Source organism: Lepisosteus oculatus, chromosome 15 (genome assembly GCF_040954835.1).
Source record: "Lepisosteus oculatus isolate fLepOcu1 chromosome 15, fLepOcu1.hap2, whole genome shotgun sequence".
NCBI lineage: Eukaryota > Metazoa > Chordata > Actinopteri > Semionotiformes > Lepisosteidae > Lepisosteus > Lepisosteus oculatus.
In genome coordinates this window covers 6,972,492-6,998,558 of record NC_090710.1, presented here as the reverse complement: position 1 = coordinate 6,998,558, position 26,067 = coordinate 6,972,492, and the positions used below count along the sequence as shown (strand labels likewise).

Sequence of the window (26,067 nt, the reverse complement as noted above, 5' to 3'; positions counted from 1 at the left end):
TTCACCTAACTCCTGAGTGGATTGAGGGAAATGAGTTCCTGTGCCGTGAGGAAAGGCAGAGGACAGCCGAGTAATCCATTATACCAGTCAGTCCCCAAGCCACCTCTCCTCAACCTGGAAACAAATGCCTCATGTGGAGAAACTTTACTGTGAGCAAGACTGGTGTTCGTACATAAAACAGTGCAATTCCTCTGCAGGTAATCAAAATTGGTAAGTAGTTAAAACGAATTGCCTGGTGGGTGATCGAAAACTTAGATTTATATCATCCAAGAAGGAGTCTCTTTTGGTCAAATTACTTTTATTCGCAGACAGCCGCGCAATGTTTAAAATCTTTATTTAGCGGAGTCTAGAAGTGTAAAGCAAAACCCTAAGCAGCATTCTCTATCTAATAATTCATCTCATAAGACAGCTGGAAATTTGAGTGGCAAGAATATTGTGCCAAAAAAAAACCTACGAGCTACATCTTCAAGTCCCACTTTCTTACACAATATTTTTATGTGCATTGAGGTATTTGGGGACATGTGCGATCCCTTCCTCAAAAGGGCCAATCAAACAAAACTACTTTTGCATTTCATGTGGAGTTTGCTGATTTTGTTTTAAAGAGCTTTGTCAATGTGATTAGGTAATACATAAGCCAGAACACAGGTTCTCCAAATAAGCACAATGTAAGCCACAAACATAAATGCTTAACAAACACACAAATGATCAGATCATGCAGCACATATTTGCTTTCACATTGTCAAATACATCTTGCTTCTCAGGCACAAGGTAACATGCTTGTCTAAGAGTAAAAAAAGCAGTGTCTAACTGTTGTGCTGGACAACAGGCCATAACAGATACTCACCATTATCGCAGGATGTCGAATGTCTAGGGCAAAGGTGTCTTCCAGAGGATGTACATTGAGCCTCAAAAGTTTACTTAAGTCATCATCTTTGATACCTAGATTATGAAGACCCTCCATAACTTTACCTTCTCTTCTAATAATATCTAAAATGCTAAAAAGAAACAAAAAGCAAAATATGCATTAATTATTAGGTTTTACTGACAGAAACTACATATGGAAAGGTGCCACTTAAAGGTATTCACTTACAATTTGGAGGAGTAGTTCTAGCATCTAAACCAAATATTAAGAAACACATACATGTTACAGGTATAAAATAATTGATTTAACAAATTGTATTATGTACTGTAGATGCATGTTTTAAGCCTTACCTGAAAGGGTTATGCATATCTAAATCAATATGAAGTCCATTAATGAACAGGCCTCCTTCACCAGGTTGAATTCCTAGCTTTTCACTGAGATACTGGAAAAAAAAGAAAAGTAAGCATGTAAACGTTCTGTCCATTAAACAGCTCTGAATCCAAATAGATGTTTTGACAAGAATGCCTACTGCTAGCAATCTAAGAATTCAATTTAAAAGGAAGCTTTATTAAAAAGATTTAGAAAATCTAAATACACTGAAACCTTAACAGATTCGTTTTCAATCACCAAACAACAGTATAGGAAATGATGAACAATCAAGTAGTGAACATGATAACCAACTTAATACATCCATAGTCATTTTTAATTTAAACAATAATACAACACTTAGAAATATGATTAATTAATTAAAAATGACAAATACTGTATAATTGCAAAGATTTGGTATACTACTCCAAGCGAGGCTGCAATCAGACTGGGAAGATAGATGTGATCGATTGATTGTTCCAACATCACATGCATTTAAACGCTCAAACTAGAAATGATCTCACAACTGATCAACTTAATCCTCAGATCTCAATCCCATGTTTGTGGTTTGAACTCAAGAACACGTTCAATAGCTGAAACTCAAAGGTTGGAAGGTTCTAGAGCACTTCAGCCTGGAAGAACAGTAAAAAATCCACTCTGAGAAGAGCATACTAAGGGAAATCAGTGTATTCCCTGCCGAAGCAGGATTTATAAAATACTAACTGCAGGAATGTGATTACATGTGACCCTTCTGTTTTAGACTATCACAAATATGACTTTGCTCTGTGCAATGCGATTAATGTTTTACAGCAATTAAGACTGCTGTATAACATTTAAGAACTGCGGATATGAATAAATAAGGAGGGCATTGTGTATTTGAAATCTTAGATTCCATACAAATTAATGCAGTTTTGTCAAGGAACAATTAAATGTACTTGTTCCTGGGCAAAACAAAACACAGCAGATAAAACTTTTTAATAAACCCAAAATACATTTTAGACTTCTTTTTTGCTTTAAGCAGAGAAAGTTATGAGCAGCTTACACAGCAAGCTCCTCACCCATTAAGTAGAAAGCCACAACAGGAAGAGTACTCTTTTATCCAATCGAGTGCAATGTTTAGAGGCAATGACTGTGTTGCTGAAATACTGCCACAGAAAGTCCTGTTGAGCTTCCAATCACCGATAACTTAATACATAGACTTCTGCCTTTTTATAAAAAATTATAGAGTCATTAGTGCCTCGTGGCCTCCTTGTAATGTTGGCTTTTGCACAGGCAATTAGCGAGAGGCCCTGGACAACATATACAGGACAAGTTCAGGTGGGGAGCTGCGTCAGCATGCGTAGGCTTCAAAGGAACAACTAATAGGTTTATTCCATGCTGAAAGAACCTGAAAGAAGGTTCCACAGACGAAACGTTGGGTTTCCTTTCTTCTCATTTCAGCATGGAATAAACCTATTGCTTGTTCCATATACTGTATAGTACAAGACAGTCCTATCATGCTCATAGCGCTGTGGACTTGCAGAATGCTCTCACTGCTGACTGGGCTTTAAAGACATTTGACCTTTACTCATAAGAGCTGGGAGGAGGTGTTTCAGGTTAGCGGGCAGAATTGGAGAAACCCTCAGTGACCTGCCAGAGTGAAGGAACCATCATAGAAGCTTTTGTCTTCAACACAGCTTGTACAGTACTAGTGGTGACACAGCAGCTGAAAGACACAGGTTCTGTGTGCACATTCAATTCAGATTTACGCCTCTCGAATACTTTCATGTGGTGCCAAATAGCTATGGGTATGAAAGGATATTTCCACTGATAACTTCAACCACCAACTCTGAATCCTTTGGAGACTCAACAGCTCAGTGGTAAGAAGAGCTTGCAGAAGTACAGATGGCTTTAGCTTTACACCACTGCTTCAGGTACCTTCCTACGATTATGCCAGACGTCTGCTTCAGTTTATTTTCTGCTTCACATACAGTATATGTAAAAAAACAAAGCATTTCACTTTGACTTGCAATACTTAATTTATTAACTAATTTATTAACTAATAACTGCAGCCTTACACTGTAATAGAAAAACAGCTAAATAAATCCTTCTAATACACCTATCATTATTTCTGTGGTTGTGCCAACAACTTTGCTAGTGATAAAACTGCATTTATACAGCACATTTGCACTTAAAAAAAAAGATAAAGACAGCAGATACATGAAGAGCATTAATAAGAGGTTTGTACCATATCTCATCCAAAGGAAGGGTTTTTTCATGCTGCTTTTTTAAACTGCTAATTAAGTTAGCAGTTTCAAATTGTGGTTTTTCAGCTAATTGTGGTTTTCTTGGATTACATTGTTATTTTTGTGACACCTAGCTGTTATCATGTCTGCTATAAAAACTAACCATAACTGTATTCATTATATACTTTAATATATAACTTGATATACTTTTCTACATATTTGAAATGTATGCCACCAAAAAAGCTAATACATATTTTAAGTATTTCAAAAGCATGCAGTAATGCCATAATACTAATTTCTATTACTGGAAACATTTTTGTCCGGACAATCAATTGGTTTTTCATGCAAGAGTAAAACTGAATATCACGTTGGAATTAAATATTCTCGAATCTTAAAATTTCCACTTGAAGAAGTCTGTTGGCTAGAGCAGTCTGTGTGACCCACAGATTATTCTTGACTAGAAAACATAATGACCATATGGAAATGATGTGGAGTTTTCAAGTACACTTACTTGAATATGGAGTATGGAACAAAGCGCCAAGCTTGATGAAGCTGATACTCTGGTTTCTTTCAAAAACCATCTGGCATCAACTAGCCATTAACTACTCCTCTTATTTCTAACCTTTCTTATTTATTTATGTATATATAAAACCTGAACAAATTAAAATAATATTGGCAGTTGGACTGCAGGCAGACACAGACTGTGGCTCAGACACTGCCAGTTCAAGCCTGGGCTTTTTCATCAGCACATCTGGCAAAATTCCCCTGGATTAAATCAGATTTTTATCTGCTCATAGCCTATCTGGACACTTGTGAGCCAGCACAGTCATCAGTGAGAGATAAATTGTTCCTCCACCAGGTGCTAAGGTTCCTGTAAGGCACTATGTGACTGTAAAATAGTGAGTGGATTTGTCAGCGGAGGGCATCACAGTCCTTGTTTGCCTCAACACTGGTGCAGGGCTCGATTAAAAATAGTGTGGGTATAAAAAAAAAAACTGGCCATCCCATATGCATTGAATTATTATATACACACTATAAACAGCACACTCAGTGATGATAACTACAAGTTACATATCTTTAGAATAAAAACAACACTATGAGAAACACTGATTCTTGCAATACAGCAGGGAAAGGCAGGCAGAGCAATTATAACAGAAGAAAACCAAAGTGAAAGTGCTTGAAAACAGACATGTTTTTCTGTGTTCTTTGAGTGTATTAGGATCTGTTTGAAGATGTGAACGAAGAGATTAAGATTTGTGTTTAGCAGGATGTGCTAGTAAAACTTAAATTACAAGGAGTAATTTAGATAAGCACTCGTTGTACTACTACAGTTTTAAGTCCTAATTTCTTATAACAGTACTTATGTTCCCACAAAACTCTGAGAATTTAATTGTGCTATCAAAAGAATCTGAAATCCCAGTCACAATGATACCCTTAAGAAATAATTCAAGTGAACTGGGTGCCAATTACATTGCAATGAATATATGGAACATTTAAATGATGACTAACACAGATGTTCACTTGTTTCTTTTTGACATACATATCTATTCAGTTCTGATTTTCCTGGTTCTCCACCATTTTCTGAAGGGTGAAAGTTATAGGAACAGTCACACAAAAAGGGCCTTCTTGAAAATGCCACTTCACACCATCATAGCCCTGTCAATTACTGGCTAAACATAAAACATATGGTACACTTTTATGTCCAATATAAAGTCCACAATTAACAGTATTGTACAGAATATTTTTCTGATAGGCCCGTGTGTGTGTGTAACTGATTTCGCAGACGCAGCTGGTGTCATTAACTTATTTATAGACTATGCTTATCAAATGCAGTACCTCCAGGCAAAAACAAAAACTGTTAATACCCTTCAATCTATTTCGCTGTTGATCAGGAACAACAAAAAGCTTGACAAATTCAGATATATTGTGCCTACTTCCAAGGCTGCTGATGATTTGGGAAGTCAATCTCTTTGTTTCTGCCTGTCAATACTGTTATGAAACAGAAATTACATTCTCATAGAAAACGCAAGAAAAGTAAAAAGATCCTAAATTTAAAAATATATATTTATTTTAAGAACATATTTTATGCACTTAAATAATTTAGAAACACAACTAGGTATCTAAGATAAATACTAGATGGAATGCAATTAGTTTCATACTAGCTTTGGCTTTTTACATTATTTTTATCTTTTGTTAACAAGTATTTGCTGAAGGTCTACAAGTTATGATGTATGGGCATCGGAAAATAAGCTACAAGCCCCTATATCAGTCAGAAATACCCAAGACATCTACATTTAGTCAAATCATAGACATTCAAAAGGAATGGTATAGAAACCAATGCTCAATTCTACCCAACTAAGCTGGGAAGAGACCTGAAGATGTACAGTTGCACGCATGTACTGTGTATGAAAATGATGTCAGGTTGATTCATTAAGGTTTAGGTGACCTCTGGCTTCTAGGAATGAGCATTATTATGACGATACATTTAATTATTGTGTTGGCATGGGTTGTGCTGTATAAAAAGGTAGAGCACAGGTCTGCTACCGTGACTAACAGAACACCAAAAAGTGAGGTTACACTGATATTAATCGGCATAGGCTGTGACATCAGCTCTCCTCTCCATTATCTGGCTTCCAACAGAATGACTATGCTCTGTTATAAAGATCTCACTAAACATTTAATGACTGAGTGGTGAAATATACTTGCTCCACCATCACAAAATGAGACATAAACAGGTTTAATTGAGAAAATAATACCCTCTACCAACATCCAGTCAGCTGAAATTAATCTTGATCCACAAACTGTAGCACTGCAGCACAGTGGTACTGGCAACTATACTGAATCATTGTTTAATTCAGGAATTTTGGTTAACAGTTTCATGCATTGTCCACCAACAGCACCATGGTTTTACAAGGAAGTTTTCTATCCCAGTACTGATTAGGCTTACACTGGCCTAGCTACCAAGACCTGATAAGATTATACTAAGAGATGGTAAAGCTACTGTCAAGGTTCAGTCAAAACATACCTTCAAAACTGAAAGTCTTTAGCCCTAGGTGTTGTGTGGAGGTAATCTCTCGGATGGTCCCTCTGAATCTAATGATTCTATTACTGAGTCAAAGCTAGGTATCTATCCGGTGTTACTGTATGTGCTAAAGTCTAGTGATGGTGGACAGAATGACCCGGATTCTCTAGTATCTTTATGTTGTGGTAATAGAGCCACCAACAATCCTAGAACATGATCACAAATGGCATTCATCCAGTATAATTACAACCAGCGCCAAAAAAAGCACCTCTGCACATGCAAACCCAAATTTCACATGTGTGGCCACACTGTCATTTCACATTCGAGTGTCCTGCCAAGTGCAAAAGGAGACATACAGTATAAAGCTGCAGACATACTGTATACTGTATACTATAGTAAGAGTATCCTGTTATGTCATACTCAAACATATTATGGGTTATATAGTTGAAAGAAAACTTTCTGAAAGGATTAAATTATCTAATTGTTCATGATTTGCCACTTCTAGATTTACCACTTTCTCTTTTCTACTTGCCAATGAGCGAAATATGACATGAAAACAGCATCACGGAGGATTGGAGAGGGCTCTGGATATACCTGGAAAGTTGTGGGTTCAGGTCTCAGGTGGGATACTGCTACTGTACCTTTGAGCAAAGCACTGTAAGAATTTTTTCAAACAAGAAGGGGCCAGCAGTTTTTTAATTGTGAGGTGAGCATACCAGAGCACTTTGCCTTACATCATCCAGGTGGGTGCTATACATCAGTGGCAAGTGTCCTTATTATTATTATTATTATTATTATTATTATTATTATTATTATTATTAAATGAAGCTAACAGGATGGCTGAGCAGCTTCTTCCACTCTCCCACAACCATTTGTACCCTCTTTATTCTTCTCCTTAGTTTCCAGTTGTGTTGAGAATATCACATCCAGTACAAAATCCAGCCATATAAAATTGTCAAATGACTACTTGTTCTCACTTGGCATTGCTGGTTTAATAAAGGTTTATCTAGAAATTATTATATTTGCAATGTTATAAATAACACAAGACTATTGTGGCAGCACCATATCATTCCAAATCAAGGGGATATGCCAAATGCTTAACTTTAAAAGTTTAAAAAATGCAAAACATACAAGAAGTTATATGATAAGCACTTAAGTGAATGCAGAGCATGCTCTTCATGTATCCTTTTTACCAAAGTGATGTAAGTTAAGATTTACGCTAGTTATCTTCAGCTCACTTTATAAAGCATATTGAACATCTTAAAACACAAAACAGACATCTGTGGGAGTCAATCTCAGGAACAATTTGCCAGTTTCTCGCTATGCTGCGTGGATGAAGGAAGCAGTGAGAACAATAGCAGAACTCAAAGAGTTGAGAGAATCTGAATAGCAATCCCTGCTCCCAGTGAAGAAGAACAGGGATTCCAGTTCTAGATATAGGAGATTGAAGGATCTCACAGCAATGACAAACCCAGGCTTTTGGCATAGACCCTCTTGCAGCGATTATCTTAAATATATTTATAGGCTAAATGGAATCGGTCCATTATCTTATTCCCAAGTGGGAATGTAGAATGTGTAATGTTGAATCTGAAATAATGATTTTATTTTTATAATACTTGTAAGACAGATAATATAAGTAGTTCAAGCAGGTAGTTGCGTCAGCATGCGTGGTCTACTAAGGAACAAGTAAAGGTTTATTCCATGCTGAAGAGAAAAGAAAGGAAACAACGTTTCGCCCATGGAGCCTTCTTCAGGTCAGTGGGTGGCAGCAGAAGTAGGCTAAAGTAGTTCAAGTAGGGAGCTGAAGAAGGAGATTATATCCATCTACTGAGTGATTTTGATTAAATCAAAGCATTTTTCAGGATAATACAAATGAAAACAAACTGTTTTAGACATGAATAGGTACAAAATATTTTTTTATATAGAAACATATATATAACACAATCCTCACATGTAAGCCTATGCATAAACAAAAAAACTCCAAAATCAAAATATAACATATTTTGATGAATAAGAAATTCAGGATACACGCAAAACATTGAAGATTTATAATTAACATAGTTATTACAGTATTATATACGGAATAAATCCATGTGGAGCGGAATATTAAGAAATAAGCTTCCCTCTGATAAAAATCAAAATTGTTTTGGAAGAAATCTCACCTTCTGATTTTCCTCAATTTCTCTTCTCATCTCTTGGTTTACAACTGTTCTCGTCACTGATCTGCGGGAATATAAAAATAATTACAGTCTCCAATAGCTTTTCTAAATTTCAGAGAAATAACAAAATCTATTTTAATTCCAAATCTCTGCCATCAGATCAGATACAGTACCTGTTGTCGCCTTTTTGTATGCTCAGGATGTACTGCTGAACTGGCATTTCTCTGCCTTTTCTCACATGATTATCTTTGGCACATGTAGTGCAAGCTGATATCCTGGCTTCTATCAAGAAAAGCATGAGCCTAGATATGAGATTCTCAAATCAATTAGCTACAAGCAACCAACCTTTAAAAGTACTTGTTTGCATCTGACCTACAATACATGCTCATCCTATCTTAGTCCTCTGTATATAAATAAACACAGGCATTCCACCACAGGTTTTTTTTCTCATTTTCAGAACTCATACTCATTGAAAAGCAATGCATTATTCAAAAAGCAGTTTGGGTTTAATTCATTAGATTAGATCTGGATATTACCGTGCTTTAATGGGGAAGTTTTGACTTATATCTCTCATCATCTTCAGGGCATCATACTTAGGCACAGAAGTTATCTGAGCTGCTGCTTGAAAACTAAGATCTGAAAGAAAAAAAACGAGGAAACAAATTACTTTTAGAATGTTTTAGAATGAAAACAAAAAAGTCATGCTGCACTGTCATCAATTCACCAATTTTTTTCAAGTTATTCAAACGTAATTCAATTTTTCTTAAAATGGCAGCAGATTTAAAACAAGTGTATAAAATCCACCCTGGGAATTTCATGCATTTCCTTCTGACACACTGCAAAACATTTTTCATACAATATATTGCTATATTACTAATAAAAAACAAAGGCATAACTCATAATTTGTCATGTTACTTATAATTAAATAGAACAAACTTACAAATTATTACACTAAAAAGGTCAAAGTACATGGACTTTAAGACATACTAAAATGTTAATGCAAAACAAAAAAATTTAAGTGAAGGCTATATATGTATTCTTTGGAAGATCAAATTGTAAGACTCCCACTGTTTCCCCAATCTATCCCTAAAGTTTACAACCAAAGTGAACACATGATCGAATGTGTGATAAAAGTAATGGATTATACATTGTAGTGACAGTCCTTTATAGACCTACTCCTGTGCCACATTATTAGAAACAGCAGTGGGGAGAAAAATGCCATCTTACAATGATTTATAATTCAATTCAGACTCGACAGAAACACAAGGTCTGCCTGCAGGTCACTGCCGGGGATGCTACATAAAAGACCAGCCAATTGGCATGGATTCCGAAGCCTCCCAAGAAACTTTTTTTAATAGCGTGTCCTTTCCTTTAATGTGTCTATTAAAAATTTATCAAGGAAAGAGGGTGTGAAGGGCTGATAAGATCAGAATTTACAAGAAAAGAGATAACGGATTTGTCATTCGTTTGACATTGAGTTTTAAAGCAATCTCTTTTCTTGACATAGTGAATTCTCACTATGAGAGAATATTAAAAAGAGGATGTTTGCAAGTGCAAGAAGCCTTTTCAAAACGCCATGCTTAAGAGCTGAACCTATCACCCCACAGTGCATTAGGATAAGCTAGTGCTTTTTCTCCTTGGATTGCATGAAGCAGCTTACTGTCACAACAATGCAGATGACAGCTTGATACAGCCAAGAAGCAGCCAGCTATTCTCAAGTTCTCCGATATAGATCAGCTGTGCATTAACCTAGATGGATACAGATGAATTGGATCAGCCTATTGACTCTTATAATGATGCTCCACAACACAGCTAATGGGCTTTGCATTGGCAGAACAAATTTAAACATTTATACCTTGAAGTTCCCAGACTTTCAAAGGAGCCATGTCATTACTGCTCTCAATCAGGTGTTTTCTGAACTCGCTTAGCTGCTCCTTCAGCTCAGGGTGTGCTTTTCTTCACCATAAAAAAAAGGGAAAGCCGACAACATAAGTAAGGTTACAAACAAGAGTAGGCAGTTTCATAAAATGACAGAGGTTTAATGAAGGAAGACGGGTGCATCCACTTTGACAACACAACTGGATAGCGTATTCCAGACCCCTGCAACCCTTTGTGTAAAGACGTGCCTCCTTTTCTGAGTTTGAAAAGAACTTCCCCAAATTGTGCATGATACTTTTACAAGAATTCCTCAAAGGGAATGGCACAGTCAACCCTGTGGACGTCTTCAGAATAAAATCTGAAATGTGATCCAGAGGACACAAGTGGAAATTACATTGAGTGCATTTAAAACTGATCACAAGGGGTACATTTAACCAAAAACCAATAAGGCTATAAGAATATGGAACAAGATACCTGTCCATACCCTGGCTTCCTTCAAGAAACAGCTGGAAGAGATCGTTGGGCCAATTACTAACTACAAAATGGGCTACGTGGTCTAAATGATCTTATTTTCTTAACATTAATGCAGCCATGCCCCCAGGATCATAAAGTATGAAATTCACAATCTTGAGAAAGGGTTTCATTTGACTGAGCTCTTAAACTGACATTCCATTAGTTTAACAAGCAATTTTTACTCAGTTTCTAAGGGCATTATTACATAATTTTTGTTTATTCATATTACTGCAATTAGAAGCATTATTATTATTAATCAATTTTATTAAATATTAAATGTTATTTTTATCATGCCTTTTGATCTAAACTAACATATGAGAAAACTAATCACAGAACACATAAAAAATGTCCCCTAGTTCTAAAAGACAATTAAAAAAACAAAGCTTAACAATAAAGCTATAAGATAAAATTAAAAATACACAATAATGAAATGGTTAAAAAGATCAAGAGAATCTAGACATGTCTTTACCATATAAATGGCAAAATAAAAAATATCCAGTCAAAATAACAATAAAAAGGACCTAAACAGAAATAAAAAATAACAATAAATATGTAAAAAATCCAAAAGTAAATATAGCACCTGACCTCAGTGCACATAAGGAGACATCTCAGAAAAACAAGAAAATAGCCGGGTGCTGAAAAGTAACTTCTTCGTTCAGTTACTAATTGTAAAAAAAGTAAACTAGAAGACTGCAGAGGAGCCAGTAGAGCCAAATCTATTTTTATAAATATCTTCATTCTGCACCCGCTGCATCCTTGATGATGATGACTTGAAACACCAACAAAAAGGGCATTAAAGTAATCCAATCTGAATAAGCTAGAACTAAGACTATACTTTCGCTGCATTAGAAAGTGATAAGAATGGCTTAATTGACCTGAAGTCAGTATAATAATACCAGAAGATTAATTAGTAAAGTTATCAGGTTTTACAGAGATGTAAAGTTGTTTATCATGAGAATTGAAATGTAAATTTACACATTTGTTATGGATAACCTTGCCTAAAGGTAATATATAAACAAAAGTAAGATCATTCCAGGAATACAGCCCTGATAAACACCACAAATTATGTTTGCTAGGACTTATACTGATTTGCCAAGTCAAAAATTGTCAATTAAGCAGGTATGTTTTCAGCTATTTTAGGATATTGACAGATAGCTTGACCTAGTTTAAGACAGTTTAATAACATGCTGTGGTCCATGATATCAAATGCAGAATCAAAGTCCAGAAATACCACAGCATTTAAACCCCATTCATCAATAAATCATTAGATACTCAGACTTGAGCAAACTCTATCCTATGAATTACATTATTCAAACAGGTAAGTAGCAGTTGGGAACAAATGCACTTGTTTCAGAAAATCCTTTGCAAGCACTTAGATTCAAAAAACATTTGAAGGTGGTCTAAAATTACACACAACTGAACTCAGGTGGGTTTTTTTAGGCAGAGACATATCTACATCAGTTTCAAAACAGATCAGAACCATTCCTTTTTCGAGGGAATTATTTATCAGTACTAAGATTGCTAAGACTGATAAATGCATTATGATCATATTCAGCTTCTGAACAGTGATTAGCAAAAAAAAAGCAGCAATTCCCTATATCTCTCTGATCACAATACACCAAAAGCAATGTATCCCAATGATGTGAATCTTAGACTGAAAATAACTGAGAGATTCCAAATACTTTTCAACAGTGAGTTCTATATGTAAAACATTTACCAAATCTCACCAAAAGAACTTTCAGGATTTGTTTTGCTGAGGAATGTTAACATAATTAACTGCACTGATGTTCTCTTTTTTAAGCTTTTATTACAAGCCAGCAGTTAAAGCGCAGATCAGTTAAGGAAGTGAGAAACTGCTTCACCAAACTGAATTAAGGGGCCAGACTGTGCTAGACCACAATGGAATTTAGCTAAGACACTGGAGTAACGCGGACTATTCCATGGCATCCATGATGACCAAGCAGTCAGAACTTAAGTGGAATTTTTCATTCAAAACATGGAACCCTTGATGGAACTGTATATAATCGTACAGGGTTCCCAGTCGCCATATTAGGACACTAGTTTTTGGAAATTCCGGTCTGGAAAAGGAAAAGCATTACATATTTGTCCACTGTTACCTACATTCCTGACCTTTCTTGAGAAATACCAGACCACTCAAATGAAATGTAAACATATTAAGATCTCTGTATTACAGTACTTATGCGATATACCACTATGTTTCCCTGCAATATACAATACTTGGTATTAGGTCCCTCAAATCAGATTTAATATCAAGATGTACATGGATATCTCCTAGTATCTTACTAATAGAATAGACAAGCTATCAACAATTCTGGTGACAAATAATGGTTGCCAAAATGAACAACCATAAAAGATACAGATACGTGATTCTTAAATAATAAGAACATATCTTAAAGAAAAGATCTTCCTTAAAGAAGGAAAACGTCTCGAGTACATTCATGCAAACTATAAAGTTGTGGAAAATGCTTTCAAGTCCTCCACCTCACCTTCATCACCAGATGTCCTTTTGGTACAAAGGTATAAGGAGTAGAAGCTTCAATCAAAGAAGCATTATCATTCACATAAAGTCAAGTGTCAGTCAGAAAATAAAATCCAAGATTATAATTAACAAAGTCATTAATCAAACAGATTCTTTGATGGGAACTGAATAGATTGATTGAAATCGGCTATAAAATACTCTGAAATGTATGTATGATGTGGTAGAATGAGAAGGTCAGAAAAGAAAATGAAGTTATAGATAAAATAAGGATTTTATTATGCTCTCATGCATGTGCAAACTCTCCATCAACAAGCCTTGTTGCTCCATGGCTACAGCAACATAGTGAGGCAAATCAGTGGCTAATGCTTTTCTCTCTATATATACTGTCTATAATACAAAACAATCACTCCCTGCAGGCACTCAGCCAAGATCGAAGACTTGAAGAAACTGACATAATCATGTCCCACTTCAGAAAACCCGAGGCAACAGTCCAAAATGAACTCAACTGCAGAAACAAGACAGATGACTTTCAATTCCATAGTTAAGAATGTCTTTTTTACCACACTACTTATCTCAAATTTAGAAAACAACTTTTCTGGTTTATAACCTGTGCACCCTTCAAATCCAAAAGCAATCTACTTTACTCTTCCAGATTCGGTAGATTAATCAACTGTGCAATCAAACCGAATGAATGAAGGTGGGTAGAACTTCCCATTTATCTTTGTCATGAAATCCTACCCTAAGATACCTGAAAAAAACATTTGCTGTAATTGCAATTCATTTACAATCATGTTAACATTAAAATTCCAAAACGTCACATGATAGTATTCTGAAATACTTCACATACTTTAACGTGGCAAAAATGAAGCCTTGAACGTCATCACTCTCATCTTCAGCCTCACTCACTGTAGAATTTGCATCTGGAGTTTATTCAATGAAAGGAAAAAAAATAGATGTTTTGTTACAGAAAAACGTGCTCTTTAGTGAACTGCAAATGCAATAGTCTGCATGCAATAGCCATTTTAAATTAATGAAAAACTAAATTCTTGTTGAGTTTGTTCACATCTTAACACATTACCAAAGAAAAAAGTTAAAAAAAAATACCTTTCACTTGGGTATCATCAACAGCTTTGTACTCTGTACTTTTTATAGCCAATTCAACACTGTATCCAGACAAATGCATTTTCTCCATCTTAGTGTTCTGTAACAAAACATAAGGAGAAAAGAATTGTGCAAAACTACTACTTGTATACACAAGAAGTTCTCTTTAAAGGATTTTCCATTTGCATTTGCATTTAATACATTCTCACTATTATGAAGACACATTTTGTGAAAAAAGAAAAACATCAAAAAGAAATAAAAATAACTGTTGCACTTGGTCACAATTACAGTGACCTCAGGAATGTCACATTTCAAAGAAATTTAAAAAATGTCTATTGTTTTAGTTCCAAAGTTAAGGTATTGACATGGATAATCTTTAAAAACATAAAATTATCTGTAAACATACAAATGGAACATCCATTGAGCTTATTTAAGACAGATAACATGAAAACGTATTTTGTATGGTCCAATCTCTTCTTACTAGTTTTAAAGTTTTGGCGAGGAGTATATGTGTTGGTTTATTCGAGGCTAACATTAATGTCGCCCATACCTACGTTGCCTAGACATCATTAGGAGATTGATTTTTAATTCCTAAAACTAACAAGAAAATGGGCTCAAAACTAACAAGTAGTAAGCAAAAGACATTTTTCATGTTGTTTGCTATGAGAAAGACTTTGACTTTTTTTTTTCTTTGTCGGTTCTATTTTCTCAGCCATCTTTCCAATCAAAATTTTAATAGCCTGTACCCTTTCAAATGCAAACTGTTTCCACAACTGAATGGGTTAATATCTCTGTTTACCCCAAAATTACCCTAAACAGCTGAACATGTATAGCGAAGCTGCTCCACATGTGCACATGCTGTACAGGAGCTTTCATTTCATTCCACTCTTGTCAACACGCAGTCTCAGAGCTGGGTTAAGACAGACTTCCTATACCCAGCCACTCTCCGATTAAGGGCACGCAGGCTGTCTTGACCCTGACCTTGATTACTGCTTAGACATCTTCCATCTACTCTCATTATGGGATTAGGTGGAGAACATTCCAGGCCTGGTACCACGCATTTGTTCACAACATAGTGTAGTTCTTGCTGTTCCTGCAATTTCTCACAAGTCCTTCCCTGAAGGTCTCTTGTTTGCCCCATTTCAAACTTACCTAGACTGGTTGAGTGTGTTATCACCACTGGGCTGTAACATGCTAAAAGAACTCGAAGTTGGTGACAGAGCAGCTAATAATTTTCCTTTGGGTTCTCAAACACCACGACTAGTCCTGTCTTAAACAGCGGCTGATCACACGGTTTCTTGATACAAGCCCCTCCATGAGAAACACTGGCAGTACTGCTCATCCATCTTTTTTTCCTGGATCATCTGGAATGCCACTCTGTGGCCTTCTCAAGGTCTTACAGATTGAATGTGGTGGACCACAAGCACTCCAGCTTCTGTTCCTCATCTCCTTGACAGCCACATCACAGCCTGTAGCTTTGGCTGCTACTTCTGCCATCTGATGATGCTGACTCAGCAGCTCCTGGCCTACTTTGTAGTTAATGATCTCTTGTGACAATGATGGTATACTTACCCATTCAGTAATGGTAACATTTTGCATTTGAACAGGGACATTGTGTTTTTGACATAACCTTGGTTCACCGACAAAATTTTTTATCACATTTAATGTAACTGAACTCCACATACAGCAATGAATAAGAAAAAATGGGGCATGAGAGCTTTTCAACCTCTGGAATATGGCATGGTTGGATGAGTGAGTACACTTGTGCAGATAAGGCTCATTCTGCAACTCTGGTAAACAAGTCCAGTTAATGGGTCAAACAGGGATAGTAACCTATCCAGTAATGGCAACATTTCTATTACATTTCTATATTCTATTATTTGTATTCAACATTTCTATTACATTTCTATATTCTATTATTTCTATTCAACATTTCTATTACATTTCTATATTCTATTATGTTAAATACCCAATGTTTTCTTCCCCACTGCTCTTGTTTGGCTAGTTTTCCTACAGTATTGTTGTGTTAAATGAAACATTCCATCTAGTCTGCTCTCTCCTGCATTTAATTTATACAGTTAGGTTATTATTGTGAAGCACTTTCAGAGCCTTGCGCTTATTGTTAAAAGTGTCATAGAAATATTCTTAAGATTTTCCTAATCAGGTTCCACCAGCCCTTTTGAACTAATTATTTTGTAAATGTTAACAGACATTTCATAATTCCACTGCATATCATAAAATCTATTAAATATCCTTAAACCCATACATCATGCAAAAAATCCATACATAATTATAGTTTTTTGTTTTTGTTTTGATTTTCTAAGTATGTAGACATCATAGCTTATTCATCTTTATTTACACTGCCTGAAATTAAACAAACATTTTAATTTCACTGAAGGTCCCCAGGGTGCTCAATGACAGATTTAGGAGAAGCTGATAATTCACCGTTCTATTTTCATACCTACACTTTGTGATGTTTACTCAGTAATGCAGTGTTCCAGTGTAAAACTGACAATAATTTATTTTTTTCCTTATATCATAAAGAACATCACAGACAGTGTCAGGGCCTTGGTTACTTACACAATTTCAAACTACACTCATTTCCATCAAAACTCTTGACAGCACACAAGATAACACAAATGTAATTCTTACAATCCATATGCAAACCTTCCTTTCCTGATACTGTAAAAATTATGATTATAATAGTAGAACTTTCAATTAACAAGCAACATCATCACATTCAAAATTCAGCCTCAAAGCAAGGAATAACATCTGAATATCAACAAAATTATTAATGCCAAAAAGATCCAAATGAAAACATGATCATGCAACTTAAAATATAGTGATGCTAAGATCAATTATACTAATGATGAAGTATTTTAATCCTTAATCTTAAAACGATTCTGGATTAAAACACTTCAATGTAATTCAAAGCTGTTGTATAAAATAAGGGTGATTTAAAAAAGAAACAAGATGAGCTGTTTAACCCATATATTTAGATTAAAATCACTGAAGGATTGGAGGCTGTTGACATCCTGAATCTAAAGAATAAAACATGGCACAGGAATGGATTTTCAAAAAGAGCAACTAATATAATCTCACATTATACGGAGAGGTTATTAACTGTTTAGTAGGGGCACAGGTACACATTTTTAACTTTGCACTTCAGGTTAATCAACATTTTTCATTTTTACTGAAAACGGAAGGGAGATAGATATTATGGGGAGTAAAACAAAACTGTTCTGTCCCAATCTGATCTATTTTTGATACATATAATACAGGTTATTGGGAGTTGTTGCTACTTTAAGTCATCATATGAAGAGCCAAGAAGGGCAAACTGGTTACGTTTCCCAGGTATTTCTGAAACAAAGGCAAATAATTATTTGTTAGCTTAATTTAGATTAATTTTAAGTTCGATTAATTTTCAGCATATCTGACAGTTACTGCATGTAAAAAGGATGTTTCACAGCTTGTTCTTAAAATAATGAGTAAAAGAGTGACCATTCACCAATTATTTGACCCTGCATAAAACAGATAATATAAAAAACATGACCATCTAACATAAAATAGAGGGAGGGCAAAGTTAATGGCCAAAGTTAATGAATGACAAAATGTTATTTTAAGATTTAAGTATTATTAATAACAATAATAATTATTATTATTTATTATTATACTTCAATGTCATTCAAAGCTGTTGTATAAAATAAGGGTGATTTAAAAAAGAAACAAGACGAGCTGTTGGCAATATACTTAGATTAAAATCACTGAAGGATTGGAGGCTGTTGACATCCTGAATCTGATATATAATGACTTATATAGCGCTTTTCCGGACACTCCATTCAAACCGCTTTACAGCTAATGGGAACTCCCCTCCACCACCAATGTGCAGCACCCACCTGGATGATGTGACGGCAGCCATAGTGCGCCAGAACGCTCACCACACACTAGCTATCAGTGGGGAGGAGAGCAGAGTAATGAGGCCAATTCATAGATGGGGATTATTAGGAGGCCTTTGGTAAGGGCCAATGGGACATTTGGCCAGGATGCCGGGGTTACACCCCTACTCTTTTCGAGAAACACCCTGGGATTTTTAATGACCACAGAGAGTCAAGACCTCAGTTTTACGTCTCATCCGAAGGACAGTGCCCGTTTACAGTATAGTGTCTCCATCACTATACTGGGGCATTAGGACCAACATAGACTGCAGGGTGAGCGCCCCCTGCTGGCCCCACTAAAACCTCTTCCAGCAGCAACCTTAGTTTTTCCCAGGAGGTCTCCCATCCCATCCAGGTACTGACCAGGCTCACACCTGCTTAGCTTCAGTGGTTGCCAGTTGTGAGTTGCAGGGTCATATGGCTGCTGGCTATATAAACATCATTGTTGAATGAGGTTTTATCTTCTATAAAATAATGAGCTTTCTTAAAAGCCATCTTCAACAAGTAAGCACTCTGCTATTCAAACTTGTATTTAAACAGGGTGTAGGGAGTGGGGTGCCAGCTGGCAAAAACCATGCTCTGAATCAGACGATTTTGTGAAATGTGAGGTCTGACAGGTGCACAGGGTTTTTTCTCATTAGAAATCGCTCTGCTTTCGTTCATTCGCCACTGTCAGGCTTCGTTGTTAAAAAGTACAACGATATTCCACTAAACCCATCAAGGAAAAGGTTATGGTGGGGAAAAAAATGGCACTTCAAAGTGACAGGTTTGGGAGACGAACAGAATACATAAGAGAGTGTACTGCTGTATACCAAGAAAATTGACTTCTTGCAAAGCTGAAGTTAGTAAACTGCCTCCTAGTTATGAAGAAGTACATAAAATGGCAGTGAAAATGATCACCTGTAATTAGCATCTGTAACTCCCGATAATTGTAATTTCATAAACCATATGTTTATTCAAATGTGTGTTAACCATTTCATATATGATATATATAATAACCATTGCATAAATAATAGCAGATATGCTTCGTACTTTTACACTGACAGAAAACTACGACCTCCTGTAATAGAGCACATTATCACCCAGTCAGAAGGTTGCAGAAAGCTTCCTCAGCCTCAGTTAGGTGAAACAAGGGAACCGCAAAAAAAATAGCTGTCCAGCTAGGAGACAAGTTCGTACAATATAATATAATATAATTTCTTCTGAATGGGGAGCCCGAGACAAGCTAGAGGAGATTTGTATATGGGTTTAGTGCTTCCATTAATATGGCCCCAAGGAAAGAAAATAAAACATAATGATGGCACCTATAACTGCCTTTCACAAGGAACAGTAATCTTGTGATGGAAAATACTAGGCAAATCTTGCAAAAGTTCCAATAAAAACTGGAAGCTATCCGAACAATACAGAAACAAAAGCAAAGGTTTTCTGAGAAGTTTTTAAGACGGAAAGAGCTGCAGATCCACAGCCTATGGTTGGACAAGAATAGGCACTAAACTATAAAGATTGGTGGCAAGAGCAAATAGGCCATGGACAGCTGAAACAATATCAATTCAATATCTATTTATTTCATGCCCGTCCATAACCTCAAGAAGAACACTTGCAGTTGAAGAGCTCAATTTTTAACATGTTAAATGCCCTGCAGCATACTAAACCACCATGATGTGGTTTTGGCTTGTTACATTACAAAAAGACCAATAAACTGGTCTGTTTAAAGTGTAAAGGGATAACCCTAAGAAGAATGCAAAAGACAGGAACAAGAACAAAATATGCTTTGGATGATAACTGGGATTGAGTGGTCAAGAGCAGGCATCAAAAGCACCAAAAATCTAAAAAACAGCTGAAAATACATGAAGCTGTGATCATCAACTGGGGTACATAAAAGGGGAAAAACATGCAGTAAACTGCCAGCAAAACTGTTGTCTTGTCATCAGTATTCCTGAATTTATCAGCTCACTAACGTAAAATTCCACTGCATCACTACAGAAATTAAAAAAGCCGTACTTACCACTACGAAGTGACGGAGGACATAAATAATTTTACCATCTCTAGCTCTCTCCGACAACAGCTTGTGAAAGGTGTTAAACTTATTGGTACCGATTTCAGCATAAAGAATGACTACTGGGAGGTCGCTGCCATTGTTCGCTGGGAATGTATGATCAAACTTGAACAAATAGGGTTTTGGCCTGCAAAAAGTGAAAAGCACAATAGTTTTAGGTCCAAGCATATAAAAATCAAAGATTTATAAGATCAAATCACATTTTGATGACAAAAAAATAGTCTATACCTGTTAGCTGCAATAATTCATCTAGAATCTAGAGGTCAAACCAGTCCTACCAATGATACTGTATACAGTACGTAACATGAAAGACGTTAAAGGATTAGCATGCGTTGTGCTAGGTAAGCTATCTTACATCTTAAATCTTTTGAAAAAAACAACCCGAGATCGGAAATGTGATTTGTTGACCAGAAGGGTATTCTGGAAAGGGTGGGAACAGCTTACTTAATCTCATTTTGCATCTAATGATTTGCATCTTGTTTATAATTTGCTATTTCTAACTGAGGGTCAGTAATATCCTACTCTTTCTGGATTTAAATGTAGCTTCGAGACTGACAATTACAACATCCTACAGGATTACATGAAAAAGTTATCTAAGCATGGTTCTCCTTTCCCTGGTTTCACATACTACTGCAGTCTTGTCACTTTACTGGTAACAGTCTAATATTAAGACACAGATGCAACACAATGATCTTAAAATAAACTGTGGATACTTGAGATAAACCTTGGTGATACTTTTGACCCCATGCTATCATTTGAATTGCATGGTTAGAACTAGAAAAGAGTATCTTTCATGTCCATGTGCAACAATACACAACAATCCCTACACTGTCTCTCTAATGCAGAAATATTAATATAGTGTACATATCTTGATTAAATAAAAATTACTGTAATGCCGTAGTTACTGAAGTATCTTCTTAAGTACTAAATGGGCTTCAGTACTGTATGTCCGACATTCTATAGCCCATGTGCTACTGCATAAGCACGTAACCAGTCCTTTGTAAATGCCAACAGCTCCAAGTCAAATTTAGAATGCATTAAAGGTTCTCTGGCTCCCTTAAGTAAGTATTTATAAGTAGTGAATGGAATAGATATAGATTTTCTTAAGGTAAGCATTCTGAATCCTGGCTTTAAAAGACACCAATGTCTCCTGGTTCTAATTCCAACTAGACCTATATTCACAGGTCCCAGTTAGTCCCTGTAACTGATCTGCTTGCTGCACTCAGACCTTAGCTTCGATACAAGCTAGCTAAAAGTACATTTTCAGCAATTTACCATAAACAGAGAGTTGGAAATTACAATGTGTCACATATTACCACAGTGAGTGATTTCCCTTCTACCTAGGTCTAATTCAGACACACTTAAATGAGGGCAGTTCTGACACTCACTTATTTATTACTGTAAGATACCATTTTAAACTGTAAATTGTATAAATCCTAATTGCACAAATTACAATGCGATTAAAGAACTCGACTGGACATAGGGCTCCCCAGGACCAGGACTGAGAATGAGTCTCGGAAGGATTTATTGCATGAGTATAGAGCGGGTTCTTAATCTGATATCAGCTGTTTCAGGCCTTTCCAAATGCAAATCTACACAATGGGTAAGAAAGTTCTCATACAGGGCCATATTTGTGAAACTTATTACCCAAACGCATTAGAGACTCTGCGACTGTTGACATTTTCAAATCCAACTTAAAGACCCATCTTTTCACTATAGCTCACAAATGTAGATTTTAATTTTCTTTCTAGGTTTTCATTAAGTCCAATTGCTGTGACTTTTTTTGCCCCCACTTTCTTTTCGCTTCTGTTCTGTATAATGTGCGTTTCGTTGTACGGAGCATTGCGTTTCATGAAAACACAAAACCGTGCCTATAAATAAAATTGTAGTTGTAGTACTGGATTGCTTAATTAAGAAAGAACAACTTAACAATGATTCTCTTAAAAACACTCCTGGGCATTGTTTTCAAATGCTGTAACTGTGCACATTGTCAAATTTAAAAATGCAATTAAGGACATGAAATGAGAACGTGAGCTGTTAGAAATCTATCCATCCAACACAAATACAACAACAAGAAAACCACAAATTTCTGGTAAGCATTGCGGTTTTCTTGTTACTGAACCCTATCCTTTGAGCATATGACGTCAAGTAGGACAGCATCCTGGAGGAAGACACACAGATCAGCATGTCCCTAGAATGTGGGAAGAAACCAGAAACGCAACAGAGAACACACCCAAGGCCAAAATGGAACATTGGACCCAAAAGCTCTGAGGCAGTGAAGTACAGAATTTACTTTAAACTACAAACACTTCAAATGAAATCAAAGCAATGAATTTACCAAGTCTGAGTCAGAAGAAGGTGTTGATTGGAATCTTTAAAGTACAACTTTATTTTAATCTGAGATCCCTTGGGTTTGCCTTCACATCTGTAACACGCAATGTATAGTTAAGTTTGCCATATTTTCTATGCTTAATGTATCTATGTACATGCTATTAATTATTTTTAAAAAGGAAGAAATCAAAACTCAAATGATGGAACTGCAGTCAAAGTAGTTCACAGTTATCATACATAAATGAGAAATGTACATTAGGCAGTATGACTGTCGAACAAATCTTAATTCTTAAGTGAAATTTGAACAGATAGTACTATCATTTTAGGGACACACTGAAGTCTCTGTATCCGATACAGTGAGATCTTAACCGCTCAGATGTATCTTTCAGGAGTAACTTCAAGCCTTATTCTTTAAAGCCATTCATACAATGTACACATATGAAGCAGAACACAGTACATGAAACAGAATGTTCAGATAACCTTAATAAACAAGGTAGTAACTAGAAAAAAAAGAATGACACTACTGCCGATAGAAACAGAAAGAAAAAAAACAGCCTTCAGATGATAACCAAGTAATCTGAAGTGTCAGTCCAGACAGGGTGTCAAAACAGGCAAAGGAAAATATTCCATGAAATAAATTTCAAGCCATACTGTACAGAAATGCAAAAGGGCTTATTCATTTTGGAATAAGTCTATATTAATAAAAAAATATCTCCACAGAGATGCTCCTATGAATAACATAAAACAGAAATTGTTTTTCGGCAAAACATGTCTGCTCATTAATAAATGTCTGCGTGGTGTTTTAACACTGGGGCTGCACTGCATTTTGAAACTCTAAGAGTGGACATAGGTTAACAGCACAGAAAGTGTCAGATGAAACAGAACCTTGTATTCAAAACATTTCAGTACCTAAATGTGTTGAATAAAGGGCATAGCATGTTTAATTTGACTCCTAATCACTGGTTTAAGGGCAGAAAATATTTACTTGGTCGTGATTATATAAGTGAGAACTGGTAGAGGTATTTTTAATGGTACCCCTTTGGTCTTCTTTCAGGAACATATATTGCACCTCAAGCCCAAAAGGGTGGAAGTGTTGGAATGCATGATACATTAACATTATTTAGCATTTAAGATGTGGCACAAATGAGATTATATTTTCCCAAATCAGCATTTACTCCAGAATGTGCTACATTAATATTCCACTTGAGAGCAAAGGAAATTGGGGAGAGTTACCTGCCTGCTGCCGTTTTCAAGAGCTTCTTAACCTCTTTGGTGCTGCAGGCGTGTTTCCCATGAACAGAAACAAAGGCAGTGCAATTAGCAGGGGGTCGCTCATCTGCAGCAATCTGTTTGGAGCAGAGCACATCAAAGTGATTATGTCAAGTACAAATCCTTTTACTGCCTTCCTAACAATCAGACAAACATTCACATCTGAAAATTCAAGTTAATACGGAAAGTGACAAGGATGTGACATATTTGTCTCTTTATTCAAAACACTTATGCTTCCATTAGAAACCTAAGAGACAATGTTTTCTCAACATATTGCCCAATATGTCACTAGGAATAAGGCAAATACAATCTAATGTAGTTCATGTCAATTAAGAACAGAGAAAATAAAACTATAATAAAAGATGTATAACAATTGTAAATGATTTATCATGTTTTACACCAGGGGACATCAATTTATAGTTAATAATAATAGCTCCTTTAATTTGTTTAGTGCTTTTCATCACAAAGAATCCCAATTATTTGAAAAAAAATCAAATATAGGCAGGACCCACTTTATCCACAAATGAAGTGCAGCACACACTTGCGTTGAGATACACAAGCCGTTATGTGCCAGCACCCTGCATAGAAGATTAGGTGGTATAATGAGAAAGTAATTAACCAATTGAATTGATGGGGACATTTCAGGACACCTGACTGTGCAAGCCCATAGTGGAATTGAGCAACACAGGAGTTAATACCGTTATTCTAACAATGACATAGGATTTTAAATAACCAAGTAGCCTCTATTTAAATGCTCATTGAAAGAGAGCATCTGCTACAATATTAATAACCACGTAGTCATTTAAGGTATTTGTTTGGAAATTCTGGTCAAGAGGGAAGAGTGCCACAAACTGGCACCACCAACAGCGGCAATCTGATTTTCCTTAAAGGCCTCGCCTATCAGTACTAACACCCAGCCTTGCTTGACTACTGAGAATTCACTGGCTCTAGCTTCAGGGTCACTTAATACTGCATGCCAAACATAGCTTGATGCTAACTGGAGTTTCTCCACTAAGTAGGGTATAGCGCTAAAACCACAAAGATTTGAGAGAGAACTGTTTAAAAGACGACGGACAACAATTTGGTTTGGGGTACTACCCTTTCATATCTGCTTTCTTTTTTAAACCTGCAAAAAGACTTTTAAGTTGTAACCATGTGTTACCGTAAGAAAACCCTTTTTGAAGAACCAATGTGCTTTCTTATGCTTTTTTTTTCAACAAAACACTATGATGGTGGTTGCATTAAAATCTCTTTGGAGAAGAAAGGAGGAGATGAATGCAAGAACAAAAAACATAAATTATATGGATAGGCACGACACTAGACTGCACCAAAAATAAAGCAAAAAACAAAGAATTTAAAAAAATATCAAATGGAAATTAAATTGGCTTAAAGGTAATCAAAGATACTGTCTAGTAAAACCTGTTTCTAGGCTTAATAGACTGTGGGTGTAATGTAGTACTATTTGATAAAATGCAACTTAAAAATACATTTTTGATAGTACAGGTAACTGTTCATATTACAGCTTATAAATTAAGCTTGGCTATAAATGTCCTTAGACAATGGACTTCAGACTTATTCAATACACTAAATGTCAAAGACCAAGCGAAATTACTAAAGCCTCTGGGAAACTAAATAATATAGAGATTTTCTTGACAAATTGTCTTTATCGTCTTTCTTAAATTAAGAGGCAGTGATCAAAATAACAGTCTGATGTTCAGAAGTTGAATGACTAATCTGCTTCTACAGATACAAAGAGCTTCAAAAGTTAAAGCCACAGAGAGTAACTTAATAAATGACCATTTGTTAGTGTTTGTGAAATAGCCAATATTCAAAATTTGCCATTTTGCCAA

General features: G+C 35.9%; 1 protein-coding gene across 4 annotated transcripts in view; it reads right to left on the bottom strand.

Moving 5' to 3' along the window:
• uggt2 (UDP-glucose glycoprotein glucosyltransferase 2) overlaps positions 1-26,067 on the bottom strand; it is a 99,751-nt gene that overhangs the window by 69,350 nt on the left and 4,334 nt on the right. For 3 of the 4 annotated variants that reach the window (XM_069179098.1, XM_069179099.1, XM_069179101.1), the window contains exons 5-13: positions 24,182-24,294; positions 20,567-20,744; positions 14,630-14,726; positions 14,373-14,445; positions 10,490-10,590; positions 9,171-9,270; positions 8,638-8,698; positions 1,213-1,304; positions 845-995 (exon numbers count right to left, since the gene is read on the bottom strand). In XM_069179098.1, the coding sequence (XP_069035199.1) occupies positions 845-995; positions 1,213-1,304; positions 8,638-8,698; positions 9,171-9,270; positions 10,490-10,590; positions 14,373-14,445; positions 14,630-14,726; positions 20,567-20,744; positions 24,182-24,294 (966 nt within the window). Of the gene's footprint in view, positions 1-844; positions 996-1,212; positions 1,305-8,637; positions 8,699-9,170; positions 9,271-10,489; positions 10,591-14,372; positions 14,446-14,629; positions 14,727-20,566; positions 20,745-24,181; positions 24,295-26,067 lie in introns of those variants that run through there. The other variant, XM_069179100.1, reaches the window with a different exon arrangement.